Source organism: Lepeophtheirus salmonis, chromosome 3 (genome assembly GCF_016086655.4).
Source record: "Lepeophtheirus salmonis chromosome 3, UVic_Lsal_1.4, whole genome shotgun sequence".
Taxonomy (NCBI): domain Eukaryota; kingdom Metazoa; phylum Arthropoda; class Copepoda; order Siphonostomatoida; family Caligidae; genus Lepeophtheirus; species Lepeophtheirus salmonis.
In genome coordinates this window covers 22,871,880-22,888,508 of record NC_052133.2, presented here as the reverse complement: position 1 = coordinate 22,888,508, position 16,629 = coordinate 22,871,880, and the positions used below count along the sequence as shown (strand labels likewise).

The 16,629-nt window shown below is 29.2% G+C and overlaps 2 protein-coding genes across 2 annotated transcripts; both read right to left on the bottom strand.

The window, feature by feature from the left end:
* Positions 1 to 224: 224 nt before the first annotated feature.
* LOC121114683 (WSCD family member GA21586-like) lies at positions 225 to 4,201 on the bottom strand. Its single transcript, XM_040708717.2, is given in 4 exon segments — positions 225 to 851; positions 853 to 998; positions 1,066 to 1,384; positions 3,949 to 4,201. Coding segments are annotated over 4 exon segments (900 nt in total). The 5' UTR covers positions 3,958 to 4,201; the 3' UTR covers positions 225 to 425.
* A 10,838-nt stretch (positions 4,202 to 15,039) lies between these two features.
* Positions 15,040 to 16,414, bottom strand: LOC121114682 (uncharacterized). The gene is made up of 2 exons (XM_040708716.1): positions 16,333 to 16,414; positions 15,040 to 16,093 (listed from the first exon to the last, which is right to left on the bottom strand). Exons 1-2 carry the CDS (start codon positions 16,345 to 16,347, stop codon positions 15,422 to 15,424), a joined length of 687 nt encoding a protein of 228 aa, XP_040564650.1. The 5' UTR covers positions 16,348 to 16,414; the 3' UTR covers positions 15,040 to 15,421.
* Positions 16,415 to 16,629: the final 215 nt, after the last annotated feature.

Here is a 16,629-nt window from a genome sequence, read left to right as displayed (position 1 = left end):
GCCAATATGAATATATTTTAATGGAATTGTACAATTCATTGGAGCCATAAACAGTGCCTAAAAAGAATAAGCCCTTCTTTGGAGAAAGTCGGGACATCAGGCTCACCCTACTATACATTTTGCACACTTGGATTTATGATCCCAAATAAAGTTTATGTAATATCAAAAATGCGTGTATGTAATAAGTAAATTTATGGGTATAAACTATTAATATTATAACTTTTATTTTTTGCTTTATTTCATTCATATACAATTATAATACTCATTCATAAATATTTTTTTTAAAAATATACAAAATCTATAAATAATATTTATTTGTGACAATACCCTATATATATATATATATATAAAATCTAGTCCATATATGCTAAAAAATATTTAAATAAATTATTATATCTATGTAGTACATACATAATATATGTATGCTATAAAGTATCTTTTTGAAAGAGCTTAAGCACTTTCTGCTTCTCACTCTCAATGGTTGTATTCATAATCTGATTGAAAATCGGAAAATTTATTTTCTTTTTGGCTCTTTTGAACTTTCCATCCTTTCGACTCATAACACAGTCCAACATTTTTATACTAAAATCACTTTGAAGGAGAAACTTTCCTAGTTTAACCAATTCAGTTCTCAAGTCTCTTTTCAGATCCGAATAGAAAATCACGTGGTGATCACTTTCGGAAAAACTATTGAACCAGGATGTATAAAATTTACTCCAGCTTGGAGCAGAGTCAACTACATATTTCAGCCATTGAATTGAGCGATAATTACTTGTTGAGGCATGCCCAATGTGTCCTCCATTTTGTCGGTTGAATTCTGCTAAAAGAGACTCATAAGGATCGCGGACTAGGGAGCACAACTCTATCGTAGGTAGTTTTTGATTTGTAAGGGAGTAAGTGGGTTTTAACAACGATAACAGACCCATCCTTAACATTTTCAGCAGGAAAGCCATTTTTCATAAGGTCGTAATCAATGTATATACTACCTGTAAATATCCCTTACAATTGAAATTGACAGAAGTTGAGTTAATATGGATTTACAAATATATTTTATGGTGTACTTACCCGTTAGTTGTTGGATGAGGTATCGAACCCAAGTGTTTCCTGAGCCGGGAAATGATGCCAGGGCTGTGATTGGGCCTTTAGGATTCAAAAAGCTCAGATTATGGCACCATTTAATGGTTGAACGACGTTGGATGAAATTACTAAATCTATGACTGATTGGACGATGCTCGACATGATTTGTCTTTCGATCATGCATTGAAATAACCAAGGGATAAGGAGGTTTGTTGGAGTAAACATGATTCAGAGAGAATATGAGGAGGTAAAAAGAGATTGCAGATCCTATGAGACAGATGCGAATAAGCCATACCTTTTTTTGAATCTAGAAAAGTGTCAAAAATGATTTATTCATATAAGTTCGATATAACGTCATAGAAGACATGTATATTACCAACAAAGTAAAAAAATAATAATAATACTAACTAATAAAAATAAGGCTCTCAGATGTGCTGAGAGTGGGTTATGTCGATTTATCTAATAATATAGTATATTTCACCCTTCAACACAAAAATGATTTTTACCGAAAAGGAATTATTAAAGACAAAATAAGGTTTGAAAGACCGTATAGGAGCAAGATTAAGTACCATAAATCAAATAAATACTCTAGACTTTCGTTTATATTTTTTGCTATATCAATAAATACAAAATATTTGAAATTGACTAAATCTGTATGTCTACAATGTATTTATGGAGTAAAACAAATAAGATAATTTTTGATTTTCTTGATGCACCTCAGTATTATTCATTTTGAAATGTAAGACATTTACCAAATTTTAGTCCATGTTAAAAGACAGCGGGTAATGGGATAAAAGAGTAAATCCCCTTTTAAGTTATTTTTCCACGCCAGCAATAATATTTGTATTCCTGGAAAAGGATTAATTATTTGTCAAATGAGAAATTTATTTTGCCAAATAAAATATTAATATATAGTATAAAAACTTTTATCAATGTCAAGTAAAAAAATTAAAATAGACTTACTCAAGCAAATGAGATTTTTTTTTTACGTTTATTGACAGTCAAATAAAAGATATGTATTTTTATCTTATAAGATTTTAAACATTTATTTAGAGTATAAATTACGTACTTAATCAAATTAAAGACATTAATATTTTTTATCGATAAAAAAATTTTCTTTCTCATAAATTGGGCCTTAAGATAATTAGACCCACATATGGTCCAATGGATTTTATAAATTCCCTTTATATTATATTAGTCTATGATTTTCAAACAACGCTTTTAAATTCAATATATTAAGTATGAATGATAGAAATGTAAATAGTTAATATTTATTTGAGAAAGGAAACACAAAAATTAAAATTAAAAAATCTTTAAAACAAAATCATTAATGGATTCATGAATGATATAAAATATACATATTTTTCAAAATAATATATATTAATTTGTAATTTGATAATATACATATACTAGTGTTAATTTGAATCAGGAAGAAACTCTTTTGGTTATTTATCCTGTACATCCTGTGAAAATTCAATATTTGAAACTCGAAATGGACTCGAGTCCGACTTTGAAAGACTTAAGACTCAATTTTGACTCAAAAGCTAAAACTCTAGACTTTAATGCTCTTGATTGACCTAATTTGCTCAAAAATTAAATCAACTATGACAATAAATAGAAAGTACTTTTCATAGGAAAAAAACTCAATTTAAGCCAGAATAATTAGTAAAATATTAATAATGTAAGAAATAATATAATTTTTTGTTGTGGTCGTAACGTCTGATGTATTATAACAAATACTGAGCTCAAGAAAAGTCTTTAACAACAATAATATAATTATGGTCTTGAAATGAGCTCAAAAGAAATATGAAGAATTGAACTAGAATCAATAAGAATAATAAAAGGACTTGTACTCGTAAAAAAAAAGAATCGATATCCAAACTTTGCACTCTACTCGGAATTATATATATCGACAGATTGTACAATATTATATTTAAATAATTCATATCAGAGCAAGAAGATTCAAGTAGCAAACATAAATAATAAGCTATTAACTCCTCTTTAACGCCTTACAAAGAATAATTTTCATTAATAAGATTATTTTAAGAAGATCATAAATAGTTAAGCTCAATGATTCCTAACTATTTTTTTTATATTACCACTTATGGCTGCAACTTTAAAGATCAATTATATACTCTGTGATTAAAATTAACTTCCAGCCTTTCTAGGTACTTTTTTAACAAAATTTAACCTGTAAAAAATGAGTATTTCTTGGTTATCTATATAAATAGATATATTAGGTACATTTTGAAGTTGTTTTAAAGCATGACATGTAAAAATAAACATGAAACCTCTTTCAATGTGTGTGTGTTTTTTTTTGTTTGAATTAACGATTTATGTCTTCTTAAAAAGACAGCCAATTGATATATAGTATATTTTTCAATATAGCCTAGGTCAGGAAATTAAATTTTTTTAAATAAATTTCACAATATTAAATTTTTTCGCATAAAAAATTAATATTCTCAATATCTCAAATAATTAAATTTTTTTGAAAAAAATTTCAAAACCCATACCTATTCTCAAAAATTAAGTTTTTTAGCAAAAAAAATCAAATTCCTCAGCTGTTGACAAAAAATGAAATTATCCCCTCGAGCCAACCTCCTGAATATTCATTCATAATTTCAAGTACTTCCTGTAGTGCCTCCAGGTACCTTTTGAGAACCACTGGCCTAGATGTTAGTCCAAAGGGTTGACTGAGGGAATACAAGTGTAATTTGGGCACAAATTAAAGAAACGTGGTCGTAGATACGTAGTAGATACAAATATTCACCCGGCATCAAGAGAGAATGTTAAAAATACAAGCCAGAGATGGGGGGGGGGGGATATAAGTCTCTTTACATTTAAAAACTAAGAAGCGAAATATTTACATACTTTAGACATCCTTGTTTCATACTTTGTAAGGTGATCGTGGACGGAAGAGTTGTAACTTCTCCTTTATTTGCCGTTACATTTAGTAATATCCCCATATATAAGTAGAACATTGGGTGACGTTTCTCAATGTTAGGAATCCCTCCCCAAATATAATGACTGCGAAAGATTTTTTTGGCAGGGTCTAACCCAACTTACACTAAACACACTAAATCTAATTATTGGATCCTTCTTTTTCTCTCTCTTTCGCTTATAAACTGTGAGGGGGGAGGGGAACGAAATAAATAGAAAATCTTGCTTATTTCTCTCTATAATAATAAAAATAAACATAAAAAGAGAGCTAAACATGGTATTACTAAGGGAGAAAGAGGAAAAGAAAGAGCACAAGAGAAAAAATGGTTATATGTACATTCATACTGACGTCAATGTAAGCATCTAATCTAAATGTTTTCTGGTAAAGGAAAGAGGTTATATTTTATTTTACATAAATAAAAATATCCTTTTGAAATTCTATAAAATAATCCAACCTTTAAAGAAACTTGGCTTAAAACATACAATATATGTTTGTATCCTAGGTAGACTTAGAAACTTATCAAAATATGAACAGTGTCAAGAGACAGAATTAGGGCTCCATATAAATGTCTTAAAATAATTTGATTGTAACACTATTTGATAAGAATAATTATATTTGAATGGGAATCGTCCTTCTCTGAAGGAACAACTTAACTTTTTATTAAGTCTGTTTTTTTTTACCTTTTTAAATATTGAGCAGTGTTATTTTGTTAATGCTACTGGGAGGATTAAATATTTTAGAATAATATATATGCGTCTTTTAGTGTTATTTAATTCAATTTTTATAGAAAACATAACTCTACGAGATTTTGTATATCATCTTTTGGGAATTTTTGTTTATTTTGTTTCATTGAATATGTTTTTTATCGGAAATACGAAAAAAATGCTTCACAAGAATCATTATATTAATTAATCAATAGAGTAATTATAAATAATAAATTGATTATCATTAATCAAATTATTAATTATATATTATGCAAACTACATACACATAAAAGTGGGATCTTTCTTTTTCCAAAAATATAATCAAAACAAGAAAGAAAGCCTACAACATACCTATTAACATGGTGTTATCTCACGGTCACACAAATTTACAATATTTTTTTTGTATATTACTCATGCCCCATACTAGTCTTCTTAACATTGATTGGTTAAACTGGAATTATTTGCTGATAAGCTATAAACAATTATCTAGTATGTTATTACAATAAGGTTAAGCGACATGAAAATTGTTGAACAAACACAGCAAATGTATTAAGTAAATCTTTATCTTTCAGATGACAAGAAAATATTATTTATGAAAGGTTTTGTTATATTTAATAATGAAGTCATTAATTTCATCCATGGGATGCACTAACAAGGAATGAAACAGCAAAAATAAACAAATACATTGGTCTTATAACAAACATAGAAATTTGAATACTTTGAAAAAGTTTTGGGAAATTAGATTAATAATAAGGTCGATGGTGATTTATAACAAATAGAAAAGTATGAAAAACTGAGAAAACAACATTAATAGAATAGATTTTCCATAATAATATTGTACTGATCTTGCATATACTAAAAAATATTTACAATGCACCATTTAATTTTGATATTTTTCTTTAATCTGTAGCACAATTTTTCTTATCTTACATTATCGAACATGATTCCTCTTCTCGGTATAAATAACTTTCATGAATACAGAAATTATTTTTCGAACAATGATATTTGCTTTGATTATTAGTGACAGTAGCAAATGAAATTTTTTGCTTTCTGAATTTATAATTAATTTTCCGAGAATAACAGAAACAACCATGAGACGCCAGTAGTGTTAATCAAGTCCTTATTTAGGACTAAGGACTGCAGTCCCATCCTGTCCAGTCCCACTTTTTGTTCCTTGAAGTATGTAAAATCTATCCCTTGTGACGTCATTAAGTGTTTTTTTTTCGTTTTTTAACTAATACATTATAAATAAAATAAATTACATAATTATGTGAGTAAAAATATGTAATATATGTTCGCATTATAATGAAACAGGTATACTTTTGCAAGAAATGTGGAATGATCTTAATATATATATATCTGATATATTTGATTCGGCTTAATAAATCATTGACATTTTTTTTTTAATTCCAAAGGATGACAGTTAAGGAGTTGTCCCAAGGAAAGATGATCTCATGGGCCAGAGTCCTTAGAGCCGATAGGAATGGTCCCAAGACTGAACTAGAATCTACTGAATAAATAAGGACCAACACAGCACTAACTGCCACAGCAAAAATGACATGAAGATGGATATTTGAATAATATGTGAACTACTAATAATTACTTCAAAAATGACTTCACTCTCAGTAATTATCGAATTCTTTTAAATAAAGTATTCCTGTACCAGGAAATTAAATGTTTATGCTATCAAAAAAAAGTTATTGGAAGATAAATACACAGTATAAGAGATTGTAAGAAGAAAATTCCAACAAGAATTCATATATTCAAATAGCAATAAAGTGAAGATCATTTTATAAATACAAATAATTAATCTACTCTTATTGAAAAGGATGAGGTAAAAAAAGAAACCAAAAAAAAAACTCAAAATAAAAATAATTGGCTTGATGAAGAGAGTTAGTGGATGAAATTCCATGATTTTCAGTTGTTTTTTTTATGTTCGTATTTTTTCTTTTTTGCCCTTCTACACTATAATTAAAATTATCAGTTATTGTACAACAATACACATTTTATTCATAAACTTCTAAAGGCTTTGAATCATGGATAATCGTAAAAATGTTATTAACAATTGAAGAAGAATATGTATTAAACCTTTTTCTTACCAAACCAAGATCAATAAGAGCCCCATAGTTTTCAAATTTTATTGATACTACTAAACTACTGTATATATTTGAAGTATACAAATATGAATTTCTACATAGAGTAACCACTCGTACATATTTTTACGTGCTACTCTAAATGATTAAATGAATTGATATTTAGTGCTATTTAACTATAAAAGTATATCTATCTGGATTGCAATTGTAACCCTTACATGAAAAAAGTACTGTTCTAGTCCCCAATCGATCCGAAATGTAACCATCTATTATACACTTACAGTACCTATTACTTTGATTTAATACAAACATTGCAGTTTTGCATGGGCATGAAGTAGTATTTAGTGCCGGTCTTATAGCTTTTTTAAAGCCATTTGATGAAATTTCATCAAAATGGTTTTGTAAATTTGTCCAATTAATTTACAAAAAATATCAATTATAATTTATCAAGATAGCACCAGAAAAAATTCTTTAATTTTGAACACTGTGGAAAATTTGAAACATTTCACGTTTTTAGTTTTTTAATTACTTGTTTTTCGTCAAAAAAAAATTGTGAATATTTCTATATTCTTTGGAATCATTTTTGCACATTAAAATTATTCAATTAAACGTTTGATAATAAAAAAACTCTTTTCCTCTTTTTTAAGAAAAAACTAAAAAACAGAGTTTTTTTTTTTTTTTTTTTCGAATATGAAAGGATATTTACATTTACCGGATCTCGGAGAAAAAGCAAAAAAAAGTTATAATTCTGTAGACGCCCTATGAAATCATCGAAACTTTTGGTTATAATCTGAAATCATTTTTTTATTAAAAATGAAATTTAGAAATAATCAAATAATTATTAATTTATTTGAAATAGGGTGGAGCCAATTGGGTGTGTTATAGTTTAGGGGTCAAAAAATTTCTGTTTCAAAACATATAAAATTTTATCATAAATACTGACATGTAGCGTCATCAAATGTATAACAATGATTTTTGGGCAATATATATGTACTTTAAAAAATGTGAACTGAAAAATTAACCATAATTAAAGCTCCTGTGTTCTATATGTTCATTGAATACATAAAATAATATATTTTCAGGAACTATAAGAATTTATAAATAATATATGGCTTTGTTTTAAGAGATAAATCGTGCACATTTTTTAACTGCCCTGGTTTTTTTTTAAATTTGTAATCTGAAGAACGAATTTTCTTTTCCTAAGTAGTTATTATTATTATTTAACTCCTGAGTTGCGAACTTCCTTTTCCACTAAATTCAATAATAATCAAAACCTGATTGAACATTTGTGTGTACTTATAAAAGACTTGAGGATTTATTGCGGAGTTATAATTGTAAGTTCTTGTAGGACTCAGAGTAGAATTGAAGATCGATTGTTGGAGAAGTTCTTGGAAATGTTATTGTTTATTTCCTTCTCCCTTTCCTCTCTTGTAACAGCTGATCGGAGCTGGTCTAATGAAACTTTATGAAAGCTAAGCTGCTCCCCCTTCTGAACATTTTTTAAATTGTCAAGGTTCCCATGTTGATTGTCAATTTCTTTTTTTACATACTCCAAATACTCACGATTTTCATCAGTAGCAATGTCAACAATTTATTTATGTTACTGGTGTGTCATAAAAATGGTTCCCAGACCTTCACTTTTTCGAATTTCCTTCCCCAGCTTACAACATATACACCCTCTCTCCCTCCTCAGATTTACTTGTTTTCTAAGGATTAAGATATTGTTTTTTCCCTCGATGTAAAATAAAACACGGGAAGTTAATCATATTATAAAAATGACAATGACTATTTTGGATTTTCACTTGAAACGGTAATCTTAAACATAATTAACTGTAGCATCAAAATGTAGGTAAGAGTCTGTCTATAAAGATAAACTATAATTTTTATTCCAAAGGATATCAAGTATTTTAGTTATATACAGAAAAGTATGTTACACCTATTTTATACAACCCATGCGTTCAAACCAGACTTTTTTCATCATTTGAAATTTAATTGATTAGATATCAGTTTTAAATTAATGCTACCCAGCTGAAATTGATACCTAAGAAATGACATGCTAATGTGGAAATTATTGCGATTTTTTGGGAAAATAAAATCCCCGTTGTGTACTTTAGTTGTGTTTTTTAGTACTAAAACCGGTAAAATGGGAGAATTGATTTTTCAAAGTTCACTTTTTACTAATTCCCTTCTTTTTTTTTTTTTTTTTTTTCCCCCACAGGAAGGTCTTTATTTAAATAGATAAATGCAAACAGGAAATTTGCGTAATATATGCATACATAAATAAACATTATAGTTTGAAATTAATTTTCTATTTAAAGACCTAAATTTCTTGGCATTGCCTATCATGTACTAATCATTTAATCATATTTTATATATTGAAAAAAATTCCAAACAAAAAAAAAATCAAAATTATTAAAATATTCAAGTAAATAATAAAATAAAATAAACTATTCCAGAACCTCCGACTTTACGACATGCTTCTTTTAATAGTTGATCATACGTTTCAACATTTTCAAATGCCTAGCAGAAGTTGATCGGAAGTATTTTATTAATCCAAACGCGTACTTCCACGATGAATTGTTCGTTAGGTTCGGTATCTTCAGTTTAAATGCAGTATACTTTGCTGTAGCAGATATCATAATCGCCCTAATGTGAGCGGTGTCAATTGGTTCTTCTTCCATATTATCTTGAGGAATATAGGCTTTAACATGTAAAATACTTGCACTGATAGCTTTTTCTTCTATACTAAAAAAATTTCTAGATGCCATGCCATGTAATATGTATACCTTTACCGAATTTGGGCTAAAATTCCGAATGAATTCTTGATTTACATGGATAAAAGACTTGACGAGGTTTAAAACAGGACAATCGCTTGTATTATACTTTTAAAAGTTATCCCACAATCCTTGCAGGGACGATAAAATTGGATAAGATTATAACATATTTGAAATTGTGCTGTGAATTACTTAGTTTTGTGAATAAACGTAGTAAATGTCACTAGTGGCAAGAAAAACGTTGCAATGAGAGGTTGTGTGTTTTGTTACTCATTTACGACTACATAAATTATGTTCAAACGCTATAAATGGACTAGTGATAGATAAAAATCCCATAACTTTTGATCCATTTCATATGATGTTCATTATGTTGAATATCTTAATTTCCAAATATTTTCTTTCTGCCACGTCCAATTATTTAATACATAAGAGGGCGGTCTGAAAAGTTTCCAAAATAAAAAATTGTCAGTCAAATCTATCTAGCATCTGTTGAAAGTTATTCACCAGAGTTTCACCTATATTGGACGCGCAGTTGTTATGTAACAGTCGTTTAAGTGAGTTGATGTTAGTAGTTTTGTGAAAATGAACAAATTGAGTATTGAGCTGTATTTAATATTTATTTATTTTTGGAAATGTAATTTGACGTGTCTAAGTTAATCTTACTCGGATTAATTGAGCCAAAAGAAAACTTTTTTGTGGTTTGTTTTGTATTTTTTTTCCTGAGAAAAACGCGGGGTACTATTTGGACAGCTTACAGAGATGGGAGCATCGCTGATAGAAGAGTGTAGAAGAGTTACGAGGAGACTATGTTGAAAAATAAAAAATTTCTTGTATCTTTGTTAGGTTGGAAACTTTTCAGACTCTAAGGTCGAATTACTCAATAGTACTTATAACGGCTATAAAATATATTATTATAAAATTTGTGTTGTTGTTGGAGTCGGACATTTTATGTACCGAACCCAATGGCCTGATTATATCTGTGACCATTTGAACTTTATAATGTACTACAAAATACTTATCATATAATAACTGTCATCAAAATCTTCTATAATTGCACCATTAATATATCAACCATCCAAGGAGTATTCAATTATTGCATTATGATAATACAAAATTATTTTTTAAAGTTTTTTTAGTTGTAATTTGCGTATAAAAGTTTCAATTTGTATAACACATATATTTATAAGTATGAAGTGTATGTACTTTTTTTCATATTTATATTTTGTGTACAAGCTGCGGTTTTGTATAAGTTGCAACCCAAAAAGGAGATGAATAATTTTAAATAAAGGATTTACAATACTTGGGATGAGGATAATTCAATATTCATGGATGATCAATTTATGTAAGGTATTTTTTGGCTATTTTAAAAAAAATTCTATAATATATGTATTCTGAGGCGTATTTTAAAGCTTAAATACACTAATGTTATAATTTTTTTCAACTCCTAATATATAAAAAAAATATTGAATCGTGATCCTAATTTTTGACATCAAATATTTTAAATTTGGTATCTTAGATTTTTCTTTTTTTTGAAATTTTCCATTATTAATTACTTAGATTGAAAGCCAAGCATTAGTTTTTAAATAAAATTGAGACCAAATATCATATCTATATTTCATATAGTGATATTATTTTAGAATAATAAACGCCAATATACAATCATTATTTTATTTACTAACCACTAAGTACGGTATTTTAGTGTATACTTACCACTCTATTTACAAATTAATTGTAAATTGAGATATTGATTGTACCTTGTAGTGGTTACAATTTAATGAAAATCGGAGGACACATATTCAAGATCAAGGACAACCATATTTTATTATCAACAGCAAGGTCTTTATTTATATAAAGATAAAAACATAAAAGGAAAATTGTGTTTGTATAAAAATATAATTCAATATTATAGTTGATAAATAATTTCCTTCTAAAGACCTAAAAATCAAAAAACAATCACATTCCCTAATATACTATTAAAATATCAAAACCGACTAAGAAATGTATAAAGAGGCCTTCTCTGAAAGGGATAAGACATGAAAAAATAAGAATGATAAAAAGACAAAAAAAACTTTCATTTTGCAAGTATCATACATAGTTAGTAAGTTAGTTCAGAATTTATCGATGTTTACCATAGTAAACATGCATAGTTTACATGCACGATCACACAAAGGGGTATATGTGCTACTACATCGGAAATGGATCTCAAGTTCTACATAATTTTATAGTTATTGTCAATAATTTGTTTCATTTTTTTACATTTGTACTACCGCAAAGATTATTATAAGTATTGGAATCTATGGCCATAAGAAGAGGTTTATGTAAGAGTTCAATGAGGCGTACCAGTATTTCGTTTACAACTAATAACAATTGATTGAGATATACCCCACAAATATACTATATAGACTTGTCTATTTTTAAGCATACTGTGCAAACATTATGAATTATCAGAGAATTATGGAACAAACCATCCATGTAAATAATGAGCAGTTCGAATGCATGTATCATACACTCAAACGTATTATTCTTTTTTTTTTTTTGGTAATGTTTTCTAAACTGTTTCACGATAAAACTCAAAGTTTTGAAATGTCTCGTAGAGACTGATGGATAAAATGTCACTAAATTTGTGGCAAAATCCCGTTTTTTTTCAGGCAACTGTCGAATTCTGACGGAAAACTATGAATACCTATCTTGCTTCTGCTGAGATCATTATTCCTCGAATATCGATAAGTTTTTCTTTTACTAATTTTTGTGCCAAATAAGCTTTGACCCTACTGATGGCAATATTCAATTACTTTTCTTCTTCGATATAATTTAACTTACTAGAATTAATTCCGAATAACATTGTAGCTCCTAAAACATTGGACTGCTTTTCCTTCAAAACTTATTGACTATCCATAAAGTGGAACAGTAAAAAAAGGCGTGCAGTGTATTTTAGTACATTCTCCTATAATCTTTGCATAGCTTAAAGTAACTTAAGATACCATTCAATATCTGTAACTGAGAAGCAAATTTCCTCCCGTCATATATTCCCTTTATTGAACACAGTATTTTCTTCTACCAAGAATGGTTCGCTGTTCCGCCGGTTTCACAACTACATAATGAAATTTCATATACCAAGGCATCAGAAGTAGGGGCATTTTCGATGTTCTCCGAAGAGCAAATAAGAATCTCGTACTATTAAAATAGGAATTAAGTTTTAGATCGAGAACATTAAAGTTTTTGTTTTTTTTTCAAACGAAGCAATGGTCTGAACTCCTCAGGCTTTTGAAGAAGTTTCTTCTATGTCAGTTTTGTTGGATGATATCAATCGTAATATTATTGTCAAATCTTGAGTCCTGTACAAACAATTCATTGAAGAGCTGGCAATTCAGTAGATGTAGAATTATTCATTGGAGATAACAGAAGCAAACATAAGAATGTCATAGATTGACGATTTCGTCATAAAACTTCTTGAGGCCTTTTAGTAATATCAACAAATAACTTTACACATATATAATTGGCAAAATATCTTCGAAAAAAAAAATCCTCCCCCCCCCCTCCCACAATTGCTTTCGGGGTCATATAAGGCGAAAATATATCTGTTATGGAAAAGTATTTTCAGCCAAACTTCTTCCTCTTTTATGACTTTCTTAGCTACTGAGGGAATAGCAAAACTAATTTCAGACCGTTTCTTCCCTTTTTGGTGGAAAACGTAAAAGATTCAATGGAAATCACATCATGAGTGATATTTACTTATATTTATTTACCGTTTAAAAATTTGGTAGTATACCATAATATATAAATTTTTTTGTAGGAGTACATAAATTTATAATCATAAATTAAAACTATATTTGTCTGTTACATAACATGATTAAATAAATATAAGTTAGATCATTAGAATCCCGACATTTCGATCCTTAGATACTGAACAGTAACATTAAAATAAACTCACTTCTGCAGGAACACCTACTAGGAAATAGATTGAGAACAATTGTCCCATAGCAAAAAAATTACCATACCACTCAACTTTACTTATCTCAATTTTTCCTGAAAACTAAACTGGAATAGGTTGTAAATAGTATTTTGACAATTTTATTACATTTCTTCACAGATTTATTCTATCACAAATAAGAGAATACTGTTTTTTTTTTTGTATTCAAAATTCAATTTTGTTTTGATTCCAACTTAAGATGAGTTTCCAAATGTATTGATCGTCTGACACTACGACCTGTTAAATTTTTTGACTGACAAATGTAAAGTGTATTTCTAAGGATTTTTTAAATGTTAAACTTTATACATATATTGACAACTCATCCTTTCATAATAAAGAGATTAATATATAATTGTTAATTTGAAGAAAACTATTAAAATCAAAATAATTTGCTAACCTTTTTATGATGTAAATTTATAAAATGTATTATTTAAACTAATAGTAAAAAAATAAAAAAAACAATGATCCCTTCAAGCTCAAGTTACCCTACTTCTACTGTATATATATTTTATTTACTATGCATTTTGTAGGTATTAAAATTCTAATTGTTTCTCGTTATCTTCTATAGAAAATTCAAACCAAACCAATGTAGAGGATGAAATCCGCAGTCATTTTTACTGTTACCATAGAGTAATTGACTATTGTCAAAAACAAAAAAACAGACATACAACCATATATATTTGTTATTGTGCGTACGTATGAATGTACAGGGTGAGTATATCAAATCAGGAACAAGCTTAGACCTTAATTTCTAGGCAACCCTGAAATCTATATTTTTGAAAGAGTGCTCATCAGATTTAACATTAAAAATTCCATAACAAAAATACAACATCCTTGAGATGTCCTCCGAATACGAACGCCGTACGCCCATTATTGTGCGCCTTCGAGCTGAGGATACGCCCAAGAAGATTATTGAATTTACAAACCTTCCCAAATCAACTATTTAAAATGTTGCCTAGGCTATCAAGGAGTATGATTGGTTGGGATCACCAGCGATATGGCTCATGATCGTTCTGAGATCAAAAAACGCACTCCAGACTTTCTATTTTGGGGAAAGGAAATGTGGCCTCCAAGCTCACCGGGTCTGAACCTTTGAAATACACTGTGGGCATCTATGAGAGAGAGTCCAATAACCGTGTACAATGTACATAACACTATTGACTCTTTGTGGGCTTCTATTTCCGAGGTAGTGACCAATATGGACATGGAGTTCTTCATCAAGTCCTGAGCCAGGGTTAGGTTGGAGCTGGAGGTAGTTGATTATAGTGATTGACTTCACTACGGACCGCGTCATATAAGAGCAAATGATTTGGGAATTGCTTAATTAAAATTGGAAATAAATTGATATTTACATGATCCTTAAATTTTCCGTGTTTAAATCCCCACCCTGTCTGTAGCACATTGTACATATGTTTTTTTCATGTACCAAGGAAGGGTAACGGCACTAGTATAATCAGTATGATAGGAAATAAAATTAAAATTCAGTTCATGTATGTTTTATTCTAATATCTCACAGCATACAACATCACACCACAAAAATGGCAATATCACAGATATATATATATAAATATTTTTATAATGTGCAAATAAAAACTTATTATAAAAAAATTAGTTAATGTCCTTCATTTTAATTATTTTTGACTGAGAAAAAGGGAAAAAATAGATGATGGTAATTAGTAGTTGCAGTTCCGTATTTTTTTTTCTTTTTTTTCCCTTTTCTTGTTCAATTTTTTTTTTTTTTAACTGAAGGACACATTAAAAAAACTTTTAAGGTATGTACATATTTTAAATTATAGTAAAGGCCTTTGACGGATGTTTTTTATCCAAAAAGACAGAAAATAGTAAGATTTGGGATTAAATGATTATTGAGGGATATGACATGAACAGGCAGAGGGGAGCTTGTATGTATCAATGAAGAATCCTCTATAAGGATCACAAGGATCTAGGGACACCATGCGATGATAAACATACTTTTGAGTACATTTTGACTTATAACAAGGTGCAAGAAGACGACAGGCAGACTCAGGGGTAAGACACGTCTCAACCCTTGTTGTTTGAGTGTAATTGTACTGTCCATAGGCATAGTCTGTAGGCATATGTTGTAAAATAACTCTCCAGTAGCCTTCTACATTGACAGCACGATGGATCTTGGAATAACTGACCTCAGAGGGACAGAGATAGCCCTCAGGTCCGATCCAATGTGTAGCATCGTAAGGAGAGTGACCCTTGGATGCCCCTGTGTAGTAGGCATAGTCAAAGTAGTCTTCTTGATATTTGGATATGTAGTCCACTAAATTATCAGCGGATTGATCTGAGACGTCAGAATATTTTTTAAGGAAAATGGGGTCTTGAGAGATTTTTGAGGCAATGTCATAGTCTGGGTACTCTGAGTCTTCGAGACAGTAAGGGAGATCTGTATGAAGTGCACACTTTGGTGGAGCTTTAGGATCACAGTATTTGTGTGGACCAGGGGAGTAAGGATGGTGTGGAGCTGAGGCAAGAGTGAGAGTTGAAAAGAAAATGAGAGGGAAAATCTGAAACGAAAAAAATTAATTAATTAATGTGAGTGTACTAAAACTTTCTACTTTGAAAAATGATAATAATATATGAAGAGAAAGAGAGAGAAAATGTGTGGTGTACAAATTAAAACCATATGGTACTCTCATTTCCTATTTCTTAAAAAAAGTAATTGTTATGAAGGCGGAAATGAATTATAATTGTCAAAAATTATGATATTTTCCTTCGGGCTTGGATAAACATAAACAAAACTCACGGATTTAAGTAACATGATTTATGTAGTGGGTGATGATTGATCCTGCTGTGAGATATATTGAATATTGAACTGCAAGTTTTTTTTAACTTGCTTCTTGGTTTTATAGTCTTTAAGTCGTCCATAAATTGCGTCAGCGTACGCTTTTTTTCGCTTTTTTTTTAATGTTAGTCTACTGCTTTGATGGATGGAAAACTTGTTAATGGCGGTTTAAGATTTATATCCTGGTAGTACCATGTCAAAACAGTGAATTAGTTATTTTTCATGAAATTTTTGCATTTTTCATATATTTTAAACTTT